Below are 14,910 nucleotides of genomic sequence, written 5' to 3'. Positions count from 1 at the left end.
ATCTGATTCAGATGACATTGCAACCAAACGAGATTTCCATTCTCCACATATTGCTGAATACTTATGCACATGAATGCCGGTAAAGCAAGTAATCAAATTATCCGTTTGCCATATTGACACCTGAGAAGCAACACTAAAATTTACTTTTTATATAATGGAAAACGCAGAATTAGTTCCCGACGTTCTTGATCGGGAGCCAACATCTTTACTTCGGGTAGAGTTTGGACCTAAAAAGGTACAATTGGGCAATAAGTTAACGATTCAAGAAGTCAGCGAAGCCCCCACTCTCGTCGATTGGGATGCGGAAAAAGGAAAATTCTACTCGCTTTGCTTTACAGGTGGGTACACATCTACCTATCGATAATATCGCATTAGTTAAAATTATCCTTGAGGGGAAAATACCTTCCTGAGCAGGTATATTTACATATATTTATATCTCTCGCGACAGATCCAGATGCTCCCAGCAGATCCACACCCACCGTACGCGAATGGGTTCACTGGCTGGTGGTCAACATTCCCGGAGATAGCAAGGACATTTCGAAGGGAGACACGCTAATTGAATTTGTGCCTTCGTGTCCAGGCGAAAATTCTGGAATTCATCGCTATACATTTGTCCTTCACCAGCAACCCTCCCATCTCGACTTTAGCGCGGTGCAAAGGTTTGATAAGTCTGTGGAGCATCGTGCCCTTCGGAGGCATTTTTCCATCCGTACCTTTGCACAAAGGTTTTCGTTTGGGGAAGCTCTAGCTGGCAATTTTTACACCACCGAGTGGGACGACTATGTCTCAGTTATTAGGAAACAGTTGGGCCTGGAATAGTAGTACTTACCTGTACTTTTGGTATAATGAGAATGTAATGCATAAATCATTCTATATAATACTATAAGTTTACTAGCTACAAAGGACAGCTTGTGTCATTGAAGAAGCCATAATAAAAATCGGATGACTCACAAAATTTTACCTCATAAACTGCAATTAGAAATTGTTTCATAAATTATGAATCTATAAGAATTGCAAAATATGAAAACAAATTAACTTTATCTACGCCGAGGACTTACTTAATTAAAGACATTTCATGTACATGTTTGTAACACCCATTGTCTTGCAATTTGCTCCTGCTATCTACATACATATTGTATGTACACGTACGGAATATGAAATCATGTCACTCATAACGCTTTTGTTGCATGTTATCGGCACATATGTACGACACACAATCGCAAATTTGTCATTATCATATCATTTAATTATTTTCTGATATTTGATTGTCCACGCATTCATGAAACTCTCACCGCTTTCTCTTTGTCCTGTTTTGAGCTTTGCTCTGCTCCGAAAGTACGTGTTCGATTGCACAGATTTTACACAATGCACTCGTAGACGTTGAATGCCGATTTCACATTGAACCACGTTACGTACCTCTCAACCTTTTTCTGGGTGTACCATGGCTCTTATTAAGAGAATCTTTCCACGAGCATGAATGACCTTCGTAGCATTCGAACTCTCGTCGCTTATATGTTTCTGCCACCATGCTCTATCCATCCAAGTTCATCTCCCTATGCATAATACCTGCTTGCTGCTCCATATTATCTGTGCCAAAGAATAGCAAGGATATATTTCGTGACGTTTTCCAGACAGAGAAGCATGTGTGAGTAGGCACAGCTTATAACTGTGTTTTTTTACTGGCTTGATTTGTGGAGTAATAAATGGGTTGAGGTACATCATGTGAATACATTCAGCATTCAGTGGATATATGTAGTTGTGCTGAATATACAAAAAAGTCATCTCCGGCTTTTTTCACGAATGTTCTGTCACGTCATTGTAGCTCTCTGAACTTCACACCACGCTTTGCACAGAGTATTCCAGACACTGCAAATTAAGTAGCACAAAGTAACTGGAGGACTATTATACTGCGTAAGTTTTGCAAATATTCTTTATCTAAAAAAACGATTTTACTCAAGATTTTACATTTTTGGTTACAGTTTCAAAATTCAAAATGGCATCGGCACTAAAAAATTTGAGAGCCCCACTGACACGTGGTGCTTTCATGGTCATGGGTTCTCAGGGGACTAATTCCTTCCGAACTGGGGGTGCGCCTCGGCTAATACGACAATTTGGTGGAAAAGGGGTAGCTATGCAGCAGTCAAACACGGCTCTCTACGTCGGAATTGCTGCGGTCGGAGCTGGAGGTGCTTACTTACTATGGAGTCAAGGTGGGGGTGGCAAGGTCGACTATCAGAAGGTAGTTACATACATAAACTATGTTAATGTATGTGTGCATGACTTGATTCTGAGGAGTTAGTTTTTGTATGAGTAAATTTCTGGATAAAAGGTCTATGATGCTATTGCTAAAATACTGGAAGAGGATCCAAACTATGATGATGGCTCCTATGGCCCTGTATTTGTCCGTTTGGCTTGGCACGCTTCCGGTAATAGTCAAGATAATACTATTAAAGTAAATGCATCGCATGAAATTTTGCCAGGTTCTGAAAATTTGAAAGAGTTTGAATAATTTCGAACGTTTCAGGCACATATGACAAAGCCTCAGGAACGGGAGGTTCGTCAAAGGGAACGATGCGCTTTGAGCCAGAGGCTAAGCATGGAGGTTAGTTGGATTGATTATTTAAGGTTTCCGATCTGTTATTCATTTTAATGGTGTAATGTTTGGTTTATGTTATTTTACAGCTAATGCTGGACTTCACATTGCACGAGAAAAGTTGGAGAAAGTGAAAAATCAATTCCCTGGCATTTCTTACGGAGACTTGTGGACTTTGGCTGGCGTAGTAGCCGTTCAAGAGATGGTGAGACAGACGAAATGACTCTACATAAATAGTAATTCAAGCAGTTCAATACCGTTCATGTTACTTTTTTAGGGGGGCCCAATCGTCCCATGGAAGCCAGGTAAAACCAGGAACCAACTAAATTTGCACCACGTGAACGTGGCTGAAACGTAGGTATTCAATTTGAGACAACGCAGATACTAATAAGGTTTCCTTCAGGCCGTGTGGATGGTACTCATTCTGAGTGTCCCCCCGACGGACGGTTGCCAGACGGAGCTAACCCCTCTCCACAACACCCAAGGGACGTGTTCTACAGGATGGGGTTCAATGACCAAGAAATTACTGCTCTCATTGGGGCTCACACATTGGGCCGATGTCACACGGATAGATCTGGTTTCGATGGACCGTGGACTTTCTCGCCGACTGCTTTCTCCAACAGCTTCTACGTGGAGCTGCTCACCAAAAAATGGGTGGATCGAAGTTGGTCGGGTCCAAAACAATTTGCTGATAAGGAAACAGGCCAGTTGATGATGCTGCCGGCTGACATGGTATTTGCCAAGGACTCCGAATTCAGGCAGTGGTCTGAACTGTATGCAAAAGACGAGAAGAAATATTTCGAAGATTTTGCTAAAGCCTATCAAAAATTGTTGGAACTGGGAGTAGCATTCAAAGAAGGGACGACAGAGTATAGGTTTAAACCAACATCAGCGTAATACTTGTATACATTATTATTCAGTAAACAACTCCTATCACACATCACTTGAATTTTGTAGAATTGATTGTATAATTCAGGAACATGGATAAATAAATTACAAACGTAAGCATGACCGCCATATTTTTGCAAACTCTGTGCTGAATTTACCTAGAAATGTGATTCCCATGCTGGCGATATGATATGCGATTGGAATCGGAATCATACTATGTCCTCCTATGTTGTCTACTTTCATGAAAAATTGAAAATAAACTCTACGCTGATATCAGTCGATGGATGTATCGATTAAATTTGTTTTCCAATTTCATTTCACACGTAGTATTGCGTTTTTGTACATATGCCATGTATATTTGTACCATGCAGACAGACCATACAGCAGCGTATGTATGTAACTGTAGTTTACTTTCACCAGGTCCACATTTCTGTGGGTTGCACGCCATGAATTTCATTATATTTTTTAAGTAGGTTGTAATTCACAAATTTATCACAACTTTCATCTCAATAAACGTTGTGTTGTGTTGCAGACAGCCGTCTGCATGAACACTGCATATATGTACATACATACATACATACATATATATATTTGCTGGGAGGTTGAAATGAAAAATTCGTCGGGAAAGGACAATTAAACACGCAAACATGAGCATGTTTGTAGTCACAACTTCATAAACAACATATTTGCATTATAATACTTATAATCCTAGAAATGAAACTATGTTGTACAAGTTTATAAATATGAGAGCGAGTCATTTGGTCATCCGATCGCAATGTGGTGAAGTATGTAGCCTATAAAACTCTAAATTATTAAGTCATACCAAACGTAAAGGTCACTCATGAAATCAGTCGATACCTGATTTGCGTATGAAATATAAATTGAGTTTAAGTGTGACAAATACATATTGTGCAGAACTTGTCGCAGCGTTTTGTATGCACGCCTTATTATAAACATAAATTTAGAATTGGAATGGAAAATGACAAAACTTGACATAATAAATTCTATATGTACGAGAATAGTGGAGTAGAATTCGCTGTTTTCGTCTTAATTCTCCCCCTCGTCATGTCAATGTCAGTCAATAAGCACCTCACTCAATGTGACATTTGGTTGACTTGGTAATTCAATAGTTACGTTTGAGCCAGAGAAAGTATGTCATCCTTAATTTGATTTGTGTCATACGTTCGTATGCACCTACACACATATGACAATTGCGCATTTCCTGCAATAATCTTCGGAAAATGAGTCTTTCTCCTTTTGAGAATTTAACCAATAATAGTGCGCTTCATGAAGTGAATTGAGTCATTTTGGCAAGTCCCATCATCAATATATGGAAATTGAATCGTAGGCGAGGTTTCTTTTTCTTTCATGAACAACGCACCCATAAAAAGCATCGTGCAACTCATTCATTTTAGACAATCCTTCATAATTGACATTCAATACAGGACAAAACCATTTACTCCAGCTTTGAATTAAGATTAGTACCCATGCTCAGGATTATTGGTCACTGTGCGTAACTGGGTTATGTCAATTGTTCTATGGTTCAAAGAATCCAATTACTAATTAATAATTTCAAGCGAAGTGGGAGAATTGATTACAAGTAGAAATTGCTTACGGTCTATGTTTCATGTTTCTGTTATATGTCAATTACTTATTTACTTACTCGATACAGTTAATTAATACTCTCTGCCAGTAATGAAATTAATTCAACATTAAGGTATTAGAGAAATTACAGGAGAAATTAGAAAGCAAACAGCCAGCGTGGCTTTACCTAACTCTTAAATATCTTGCTTTAGCAAGTAATCAATATCATCCTCAGCAATTTATTTATACTTTCAGCAAAATTCCGTCCTTACATATTACGTAACTCACACACATGTATGCGCCTTACCTCGCGGTCCTCAAAAACTAGAAATTGCTTTTATACCAACATACAGAACGATACCTTTTTTGCTGCCACTGCCAACATGGATGTATCAACAACAACCGACTGCTAAAACCTCCTCAAAGAAAATTTCTTTCACCCGATCGAAGCAGGAGCATGGTTTGGAATTGAACTCACCTCACTCTTGGTTGGTCTAACTTACTTTTGTGTTCAGTTCATTTCATGGCGTCGAGTGAAATGGTCAACTGATTCCATTCTAAACCTGCACGCAAATAAATTTTGTGTCACATGTGCACAAGTCAAGTGAGTTTGTGGAGTTGTGAACATGGTTTCACCACTTTACTTTCCCAACCTTAGCTGAACGGTAGTGCATAAACTGCTGCATTATAAATTGTATGCCACCTCGTCCCATCTTTCACGTAATAAGCGTATGAATTAGTCAACAAATCTTCCCATGCAAAAGGAAAATTAAGTGCGATTTTTATACCGCTCAGAATAATGGGTTTGCGTATATTTGAAATCGAGTTTGACAATCCTACGAAAACATTCCTCGCAGGGCAAAACCTTGTGGGAAAAGTTGTCGTGGAAGTTGACCAGATTGAGATGAAAGTTCAAGGTGAGGATGCTCTTCTCGTGGCACGAAGGAAATTCCTACGTGATTGTAATACAAGCTTTCACCGTATTTTCAATATTCATGTTTCAGAGCTAGTACTGCGATTATGGGGAAAAGCAGAGGTCAGTTGGGTTGATCCTAAAAAACATAAGCAACCTAAAACTTCGAGACCCAAAACATCAGCCACGCCGGAAATTCGAATTAGTCACAGCAGAGATCACGCTACCAGTGACAAAATGTATTCGAAAGAGGAATCCTACTGTGACAGAAGGCACACAATATTAGAAAAAAGCAAGTTCTAAATTGAACTAACAACTGTATTATGTTTTTAACATTCAAAATTACGAAATACTTTTTAAATTCATAATAAAATCAATATTTTTTAGAGGGAAATGATGATCTTACAATTCCGCCAGGGCGAAATGCATACCCATTCCAAATACTCCTTCCTACTGGGATTCCATCTTCGTTTGAGGGAGAGCACGGGCATGTCAAGTACTTTTTGGAAGCTACAATCAAACGCCCATCAGGTCAATATGACCACAATTGCAAGAGTCAGATATATGTCAAAGGCATTCTTGATCTCAATTCGGATCCTCAAGCTCAAATCGATAAACCAGAAATGTCACATGAAGAACTCTTGTGCTGTCTTTGCTGTAAAAATGGACCTGTTGGGTTCAATTTTGGGATCTTGGGCAACGCAGGAGTACTTCCAGGAGATGAAATGCAATTCTTGGCAGACATATACAACATGAGTAATGCCCGAGAGGTCTACATTAAGTTGAAGCTCATCCAAGTAAGTATAAATTTACGAATACAAAATACACGCCCATTATGAAATTTATGTATATCTTCTCGTGAATAACATATATTACTGGTGCACTTTTTGGATTCTCTATAATTTATCTTTGTTTTCCGTCTCTTGGCTCGTAAGCTTGATATTTTTCAATTTAGGTATGTGCATTGCTGTTATTAGATTAAATGCAATTACCTAATATTCAATCTTAGCACGGTTCATTTAATTTACCACGGCATTGAAGGTACTAGGTTTACCATCGTTAAGCTGTCGAGTATGTATATGCTCGATTTATAGTATTCCACAAGTACTTATTTATTGGTAGCATGATTTGCACGTTCTGACCGTGCCATTTCACCAGCATTCAACAACTACTTTGATCACAAAACAGATAATAAGTGTTGTAAACTATTGCATGTCTTATAACGATTTGGAACATGAAATTCCTATTATTTTTTATACTGGATATCTTTATGTAAATCTGATAAGCCTTCCTGATTTTATTTTTTGGCCTTACACTTCGGTACCTTTTGTTATTACACATTATAGTTCATAACTAACCATATTATATACTTTCTCTCCAGATAACCACTTATCATGTCGATCATGTTTATAAAGTGGAACGGAAAGAGTTGCTCAAATTGAAGGGTCCCAGCGTTACTCGAGGTAAGGTTTGAAAAGAATGGTGTAGGAATGGGGGAAATCTGAAAAAAATGAAATACTTCTGGTCTTATGTACATTTCTTAATAATTTTCGAGGGGGTGCTGGGACTTGGGCGGGCGAAAGTGTGCACATACCGGAAGGGCTCCCTCCTAGTCGCTTGGCAGGGAGATGCAGTCTCATTTCCGTAGATTATTCACTCGAAGTATGCACTTATATTTATTTATTTATTACACATTAAATCTTGTATGCATTTCTAATTAATTAATGGTCTTGAACAGATTACAGTCGAAACTCATAATAAAAAACAAATCACTGCTCAACTCCCAATTATTGTTGGTACCATTGGATTCAACACCAAGCTGGAGGATCTTATCGCCTCTCTAAATCTCAACCCTTTAACTACCAATTTCTAATTATTCTGATTTACTACGACTGCACTATTCACACTCATTCGTGCCCATCATAAAAGCACTATGCAATCAGCATATATTTACTAAAAAAAACTTACAGTACTTCAATATCTACCAACAACACATATGTAAAACATGGGGCACAATATTTGTACCTAAATGTCCATCAATTTTTTACATCAATTAGACCAAATTTTTTAAACTAACTGCAACCCTTGAAGGTTCCCACAAAAAATCATATCCACATATATATTTAAACATATGTATGTACAGCAAACTGCAAATTACCAATACAATTGTCAGCTTTTCTGCATGTCATCTTGTATATTATGCAAAATATTAATATACTTATATCAAATGTAAATATGATTATGCAATGCCAAATAAATAATTGTTGTTCATTATGTGAGCTAAACAAGAAGAATCATAATTTAGTGTTGAATGCAAAAATACGATGCACCACGAACAAAGACCAGGCACATCAGTGAGTCAATGCTCCTGTTGTTGATGATGATCATCTGTTCCACCACCACAACAAACCCCTGCTGCTGCACCTTTTGCAGCTGGCAACAACAACAACCAATTCCCCATTAAAATTATAACCTGTCACAATTATTCGTTAGTGAGCAATTAAGAAAGGTTTCTAATAAAATAGAATAATTATAAATCTAGTACCCGACACACACTGAAATTATCTCAAGCGTAAATTGAAACCGTGATAAGGAAAATATTTCAATATTGACATCTTATTTAATACGTGTCATGTCATTTTTGTATCTACTTAAACCCAAAAGTGACAAATGTATTCAAATACAAGTTAACCAACCTACCAGCCCTTTTTGCAATCTCACAAACCCGTCTTCCAGGGAGTGGTCGGGGAGGTGGAAGTTCGACCGTAAAGTACAGGATGGACCACGTTGAGATTTCTGAAAGTTTTAGCTCCTCAACTGAAGACGAAGACATGGAGGAAGATGACGACGATGAAGAAGGTTTGCATTGTTGTGATAATTTTAATCCTGAGCAAGGCTATAGCAAACTCTGTTTCTGAAATTTGGAATTCATAGGTTCCTCATGTGGATCGTTGGAAATTGAATCGCAGGACGAAATGTTCATAAAGTCTTTCCAAAACGTGGTGGAGTCTGGTCTTATTTACGGGGGTCCACCACTGGGACGAAACAACATCAACGGAAAATGCAAAAAGAGAGTGAACGAGATTATAGAGACTTATGAGGAGAATAAGAGAAGAAATGCAAGTGATGACGAAAGATCATTGTTGCATAGACTTCCGGTTCCTCTCAAGTCAGTTAAAATCGAGGCTGCCTTAGTCCATGTCGTGGCTCAAGTTCAGGTCACGCAGATTTACAGGAATGAAGAGAATTTTCCAATACAAGTAGTATATTTCTTCCCCGTCGATTCCAACGGGGCTGTTACTCATTTTCAAGCAGAAATTGAGGGTCGTGTCGTTAAGGTTGGTCAAAACAGTGACACAAGGTGAATTATTAAAGGATCAAGAAATATTCAATACGTTATTATATTTTAGGGAATTGTTAAAGCAAAAGGAAAGGAGGAAAATACCCAATGTTCTTCGACAAAAGACGATGAGATTGATTTAGTGGGCGAAGAAGAAACACCCGATATTTTTAAGGTTATACTTTTTGCATATTGTTGTACTATTTTTTTTATCTACATGTGTGTTTATTTGTCATTGATTGGTTTTATTTGTGCTCTTGTAGGTCAGCATTGGCCGTCTCAAACCTGGACAGGAAGTCAAAGTGGTTGTGGGATATGTAACAGAGGCTAAAAATGATGCTGATACTCATACCGTACGATTCTTCCTCCCCACTGCTATTACACCGAGATGTCTTCCGACGGCTAAAATACCATGTTGTAACAGTTTTTCACAGCGAAGTAAAGGATCGATAATAATGCCAGAGTTACAAATGACAGAAGAATCAGTAGCCCCACTCTCCATCAAAGTTATTGCATCTATGCAAGGAAAAATTAAATCAGTAGAAAGCCCATCTCATAAAATTGTGGTTGAACATAAAGGAGAAATTCTTCAGAAACCAATGTGGTATAAATCAATTGCGACTCTTGAGGGTCTAACAACAGAGATGGACAGAGATTTTGTGCTATTCATTAAACCTGAGGAATCTATTAAAGCTAGACTATACGCTGAGGTTTGTTTAAAATTATGCATTAATGATTTAAATAACGATTTTTTACCAATCTCAACAGCATAATGTTAATTTTTTTCAGACTCTGCCGAATGGTTCAAGTGCTGTTATGTCATATTTTGTCCCTAGTTTCAAGCTAGACGAACAAAAAATGGAATTGATTATCGTTGTTGATAGGTTGATATTATTCATATGTGATGCTATATGTAGATGTGATATTATTTATATAATAATAAGGATTTATTTGTTCACGCAAAATCAGCCCATTACATTTTTAGCAAAATAAGATCAAACAAGGTCAAGTATTAAGTATAAGGTCAAGTATTTCCCACTTGATGGGGTTTGATCTTATTTTGCTAAAAATGTAATGGGCTGATTTTGCGTGAACAAATAAATCCTTATTATTATATGATAGGTCTGAATCAATGTCGGGGAGGAATATTGAAATTGTCAAAAAAGTTTTGAAGGTCAGACTTGTTGGCAATCATGGATATAAATATAAACCATTTAAAAGTTTTTAATTAAAACCGTAATAATTTTTCTATCTAGCTACTTCTTCAATCCTTACCTGCAGATTGCTATTTTAATGTAGTTGGGTTTGGAAATCATCATCATTTTATGTTCAAAGGAGGGAGCAAGCGTTGCAATGATCAAACTTTGAAAGATGCAATAAATTATGCTAACAGTATGAATTTTGCTAAATGTATATATTCTCCCATAGCACAAAAATTTGAACTAAAGAGGAAATAAATTTTACAGAAATCCAATCTGACATGGGAGGAACAGAATTAGTAGCTCCATTACAAAATATTTACAACGAAAGCATGATTTCAGGTTATTTTCGTCAAGTTTTGATTATCTCTGACGGAGCGGTAATTTGAATCTCTATCCTATTTTATTTATTTAAATTGAACTAATTGTCCTTTGTAATATAATACATTACTCAATTACAGGTATGTGACGCAAACACCATTATCGGACTGGTTAGAATGAATGCACACATAGGTCGTACTCTCACTCTGGGAGTTGGCAGTGCCCCTTCACATCACTTACTCGAAGGCATTGCGAAAGCCGGAAATGGGACATGTGCTTTTATCGATAGTGATGCTAACATCCATAAACAGACATTAGCACAACTTAAAAATGCACTTCAGCCTTCATTAACTAGTATGCAAAACACTAAAAACATTGATAATGCCGGCAATTGCATAGATTTTGAGACTTAACACATTCATATTCTATTTTAGATATAAAAATAGAATGGGAAGGAGTTCAACAACCCATCTTCCAAGAAAAAACGCTAGACGGCTATAATAAGAACATTAATTCCCAAAACACATTAACCTCACATGATAAAATTTCTCCCATTTTTGACGGAACCCAAGTTCTTATCTTCGGGGTATTTGAAGCAGAAAAACCGTTGGGGGCAAAGATTATGGCGGATTCTCCTGATGGCACTTTAACATTGGGCATGAAAGTATTGGTCGTTTTTGTACCTAATAATAATGAGAAATCATTCTTACTGTAAACTACATGCAATGAATCCAACTGATTTTTAGCTGTCTGCTGAAAATGATTTGGGTGCAACTAAAATGCTCCATCGACTTGCTGTTATTAAAAGTGTGCGTGAACTGGAATTGGAAGAATGTGTAACTCAATTTTTATCCCGTCCTCGAAGGGAACCAGAGCTTACGAGGATCAAAGAAGCTATATTACGAGTTGCAATTGCAGATGGTACGCAATTACAAATATTTGTATAATTAAGTATTTAAGCGCAAATAGGATGGAAGTATATGATCGCCTTTGCAATTAGGAATATCTTCAAAATACACCTCATTTACGAGTCCTGACGGGAAATCTAGTAATTATGAAGACAACATGTGTAATCGAATGCATAAAGTTCCGTTGCAATATCCATTTGCATATAGTGTCATGAAAGATGGCCGTGATAACCAAAAATGTAATTTGTTTATATATGTACACAATCTAAATGAATGTCTTATTTTTTAATGCTTATAAATTACGTTAAGGTTGTGCAAAAATTGGAATGCGACAAGAAAGACCAAAGCTACTGTTAGCACATGGCTCAGCACAACATTTTCCACTGAATGGTACAAGTAAACGACCTCGAAAAACTAGTGCAAGTACGGGAAAGGTTGGTAAGATCAAGAGGAAGCCTTCTCCATTGAAGAAGGTCCGCAGGGAGAGAAATACAATTCATACAGATATTGAACCAATGGATACGACGACAATGGAAGATGTGAATGTTTACGGACTTGATCTCCTTCAAAGAATTATCAGTTGTCAAAACTCTGAGGGTTATTTCTCACTTAACCCTGTGTTTGCAAGTTTAATCTCTTTGGAATTGGCATTATTGAAACAAGGTATTGGATAACTATACACTGTTGCGTATTATGAGTCTTGTTAGTACTTGGTATATTGAAATCATTCTTATAACGGGTATTTTTAGATGCGGAGAGTAATGAATGGGACGCGAGAGCATGGGCAACGACATTGGCCATAATATTTTTCAAAACAAAGCTTGCTCCGTTCGAAAGTATTTGGGAATGTGTAGCTATAAAGTCACAAAAATGGATTCTACAAAACCAGCTTAATTCAACCGACGCCATGAATTCCAGAGCGGAAGAATTGCTCAAGTGAAGCTATACTCATAATGGTCTACATACATCATCTCAAAACTCACAGTACAACTATTATAATCTTACAAAATTTTGAATCTTGACCATTGCACATATGTGGGATTCCTCAATTCTGGTTTCTGATCTTTCCACGTTTGCACTAAATGAGATCTAAAAAATTGAACTACTCATAGTCACGGTTAATTAAAATTCATCACCTCTTGTGTTCAACCAAACCAAATAACAAACGTTTTACAAATTGACATAGCCAAATATCCGCAGTCTATATGTAGAACTCGCAGTAGAGTTTTTTTAAATAGCAATATGTATGTATGTATTATGACAAACGCACGCATATGTCGGAGCATGTGTAAAATAAAATAAAAGTTTTAACAATCAAATGCAACACAGTCCGGTCATGAAATAGCACAATTGCTTGTGCTATTTTATTTTGTTTTCATCATTTCTAGTCTATCGTACCACGAATAGAGATATCTAAATGCTTACATTAATTTCATTTTATAGCCTATAAATTATTTCGGATTCTAATATCCCTACCCTAATGTTTACATCTACATTTGTGCCCATGTAAATATATCCGACGTATTTTATGCTTTCATTTCACCATCATTTCTTTGGATTTCATAAGATAGCGTTCATTAAAAATTCATACCATCGATTTCCTTTGATTCGAGCATACCTCCAAAATACATATTTTATTTTTCTTTGCGGTATGATATAAAATACAATTTTATTCTAGAAAATTATTTTATTACTTATATCAAGATGACCATACCTATTTTCACCCCAACGCTCGAAACACAAGGACGTTTTCAAACTATGTAAAAAATGTTAGCGTATGTACTCAAGCATGATATCGATTATTCGTCCACTTGCAAATCACTTGAACTCTGAAAGATGACAATTTGATTGAAAACCTTATTCCTTCTCCTTCCTCAAAGCGAACATAATGATTCATCGATCCGAACAAGATTAAGCAATCGATGATGATAAGCAGGTGTTGACAACAAAGAGCACTGTGCGACCCAAATGCTACTATTAGCAATGAAAAGAATAAGTTTTTCCTGTCGCTCATTGTGAAGTAATCCACTTGAGGGTGACAAGAGTTTGTTATCGAGTACAATGCAAACACATAAACAAATTGGATTGAATTCTATTAGAATATGAATAAATTCTACGACTTTCTTGGCCCAAAATAAATTAAACACGTCGCAATTCTTGTTACTTTCTCCACTACCTACGTACGTATTTATGTACTTGCCCTCTCTGTCAGTATCTGGCGTTTCATATTCAAACCTACAGCCTTGATAACAGTGTGATTGACAGATACAACTTGTTAATTTCTTTGTGAACCACTTAAACACATCGCAGCACGAGGTTTACGCCTTGCAAAATAACTTTAATATTTATCCATCTTCAGAGACGTATCTAGCCATTTTCTAGCATTTTTCATAGGAAATCATGGCATCAATACTACAGAGTTTGGCAATGCTCCTAATTTTTATCGGGCTGTTTGTTCATTCGGAAGGTACCTATTTTATGCTAAGCAAAATATTGTATTACATATTTTTCATAATTCAAAAGGTGTGCTCCAGTGCTATATGTGCGGCTCTTGGGTGGCTGGACAAGAAACTTGCGGTCACAGCTCTCCACCTAGCTCATTTCTGCACGATTGTTACGGTATTTATGTACATATGATCTCTGTACATGTATTTGTTTTGTGTTATGTAATTTAAATCAATTTGGGTTAAAATCAATCATCATAATTTCAGCTAATGTGAAGCGTTGCCACACCTCAAGTTTTCAGCAGAATGGGAAAACCCATACGGTGAAGGGCTGCTCCCTTGGAGAGATCGAACCGAATGGGTGCATTGATGCCAATGTCAACGACCAGTTCAACACCCCCCAACCTGGAAAAATATGCTACTGCTCGTCCGACAAATGCAATTCAGCCGTCACCAATCGGAAAATGCAAAAATCCGAAATATTTGCATCCTTCTTGTCCTTTGTGCTTTGGTGGATTCTCTGTTAAATAAAGTTACACAAGAATAAAAATTGTTGGGAGAAAAGCATGAGCACTAGTATGTATATGTACGTATGATGTTTCTCATTTACATGAACTAAATTTAATTTACGAAATAAAATGTCGTGAAAAATCTTCATATCAGTTTGGCAAGAATTATTTTACATAGCATAACTAACCAGAAGAAATAATATGTACATAT

The 14,910-nt window shown here is 37.0% G+C and overlaps 5 protein-coding genes across 5 annotated transcripts; all 5 read left to right on the top strand.

The window, feature by feature from the left end:
• Positions 1-64: 64 nt before the first annotated feature.
• LOC110847137 (protein D2) lies at positions 65-969 on the top strand. The gene is made up of 2 exons (XM_022094003.2): positions 65-338; positions 449-969. The coding sequence occupies exons 1-2, from the start codon at positions 155-157 to the stop codon at positions 817-819; spliced, it is 555 nt and encodes a 184-aa protein (XP_021949695.1). The 5' UTR covers positions 65-154; the 3' UTR covers positions 820-969.
• Positions 970-1,604: 635 nt separating this feature from the next.
• On the top strand, positions 1,605-3,779 carry LOC110847449 (cytochrome c peroxidase, mitochondrial). The gene is made up of 7 exons (XM_022094394.2): positions 1,605-1,911; positions 1,980-2,239; positions 2,330-2,426; positions 2,525-2,602; positions 2,683-2,798; positions 2,871-2,898; positions 2,997-3,779. The coding sequence occupies exons 2-7, from the start codon at positions 1,994-1,996 to the stop codon at positions 3,488-3,490; spliced, it is 1,059 nt and encodes a 352-aa protein (XP_021950086.1). The 5' UTR covers positions 1,605-1,911; positions 1,980-1,993; the 3' UTR covers positions 3,491-3,779.
• Positions 3,780-5,577: 1,798 nt separating this feature from the next.
• On the top strand, positions 5,578-8,252 carry LOC110846749 (arrestin domain-containing protein 17-like). The gene is made up of 6 exons (XM_022093588.2): positions 5,578-5,982; positions 6,070-6,270; positions 6,366-6,775; positions 7,360-7,441; positions 7,534-7,640; positions 7,717-8,252. Exons 1-6 carry the CDS (start codon positions 5,865-5,867, stop codon positions 7,849-7,851), a joined length of 1,053 nt encoding a protein of 350 aa, XP_021949280.2. The 5' UTR covers positions 5,578-5,864; the 3' UTR covers positions 7,852-8,252.
• A 121-nt stretch (positions 8,253-8,373) lies between these two features.
• Positions 8,374-13,070, top strand: LOC110847448 (von Willebrand factor A domain-containing protein 5A). The gene is made up of 14 exons (XM_022094393.2): positions 8,374-8,837; positions 8,913-9,316; positions 9,389-9,493; positions 9,582-10,028; positions 10,108-10,202; positions 10,441-10,492; positions 10,575-10,710; positions 10,785-10,897; positions 10,979-11,192; positions 11,273-11,502; positions 11,585-11,759; positions 11,839-11,985; positions 12,056-12,409; positions 12,496-13,070. Exons 1-14 carry the CDS (start codon positions 8,756-8,758, stop codon positions 12,684-12,686), a joined length of 2,745 nt encoding a protein of 914 aa, XP_021950085.1. The 5' UTR covers positions 8,374-8,755; the 3' UTR covers positions 12,687-13,070.
• An 844-nt stretch (positions 13,071-13,914) lies between these two features.
• LOC110847727 lies at positions 13,915-14,849 on the top strand. The gene is made up of 3 exons (XM_022094723.2): positions 13,915-14,213; positions 14,270-14,365; positions 14,458-14,849. The coding sequence occupies exons 1-3, from the start codon at positions 14,147-14,149 to the stop codon at positions 14,715-14,717; spliced, it is 423 nt and encodes a 140-aa protein (XP_021950415.1). The 5' UTR covers positions 13,915-14,146; the 3' UTR covers positions 14,718-14,849.
• The last annotated feature ends 61 nt before the right edge of the window (positions 14,850-14,910 follow it).

This window comes from Folsomia candida, unplaced genomic scaffold (assembly GCF_002217175.1).
Source record: "Folsomia candida strain VU population unplaced genomic scaffold, ASM221717v1 Fcan01_Sc003, whole genome shotgun sequence".
NCBI lineage: Eukaryota > Metazoa > Arthropoda > Collembola > Entomobryomorpha > Isotomidae > Folsomia > Folsomia candida.
This window is presented reverse-complemented; position numbering and strand designations above follow the sequence as displayed.

Bases quoted from the DNA above. Each gene is read 5' to 3' on its own strand.
- LOC110847137 (XM_022094003.2), top strand. From the start codon at position 155: ATGGAAAACGCAGAATTAGTTCCCGACGTTCTTGATCGGGAGCCAACA. The intron at 339-448 runs GTGGGTACACAT...CTCTCGCGACAG, and splicing joins CTACTCGCTTTGCTTTACAG to ATCCAGATGCTCCCAGCAGA.
- LOC110847727 (XM_022094723.2), top strand. From the start codon at position 14,147: ATGGCATCAATACTACAGAGTTTGGCAATGCTCCTAATTTTTATCGGG. The intron at 14,214-14,269 runs GTACCTATTTTA...ATAATTCAAAAG, and splicing joins GCTGTTTGTTCATTCGGAAG to GTGTGCTCCAGTGCTATATG. The intron at 14,366-14,457 runs GTATTTATGTAC...TCATAATTTCAG, and splicing joins ATTTCTGCACGATTGTTACG to CTAATGTGAAGCGTTGCCAC.
- LOC110846749 (XM_022093588.2), top strand. From the start codon at position 5,865: ATGGGTTTGCGTATATTTGAAATCGAGTTTGACAATCCTACGAAAACA. The intron at 6,271-6,365 runs GCAAGTTCTAAA...AATATTTTTTAG, and splicing joins GCACACAATATTAGAAAAAA to AGGGAAATGATGATCTTACA. The intron at 7,641-7,716 runs GTATGCACTTAT...GGTCTTGAACAG, and splicing joins CCGTAGATTATTCACTCGAA to ATTACAGTCGAAACTCATAA.
- LOC110847449 (XM_022094394.2), top strand. From the start codon at position 1,994: ATGGCATCGGCACTAAAAAATTTGAGAGCCCCACTGACACGTGGTGCT. The intron at 2,427-2,524 runs GTAATAGTCAAG...CGAACGTTTCAG, and splicing joins TTTGGCTTGGCACGCTTCCG to GCACATATGACAAAGCCTCA. The intron at 2,899-2,996 runs GTAAAACCAGGA...GGTTTCCTTCAG, and splicing joins AATCGTCCCATGGAAGCCAG to GCCGTGTGGATGGTACTCAT.
- LOC110847448 (XM_022094393.2), top strand. From the start codon at position 8,756: ATGGACCACGTTGAGATTTCTGAAAGTTTTAGCTCCTCAACTGAAGAC. The intron at 11,193-11,272 runs GTATGCAAAACA...ATTCTATTTTAG, and splicing joins ACTTCAGCCTTCATTAACTA to ATATAAAAATAGAATGGGAA. The intron at 11,986-12,055 runs GTAATTTGTTTA...AATTACGTTAAG, and splicing joins TGGCCGTGATAACCAAAAAT to GTTGTGCAAAAATTGGAATG.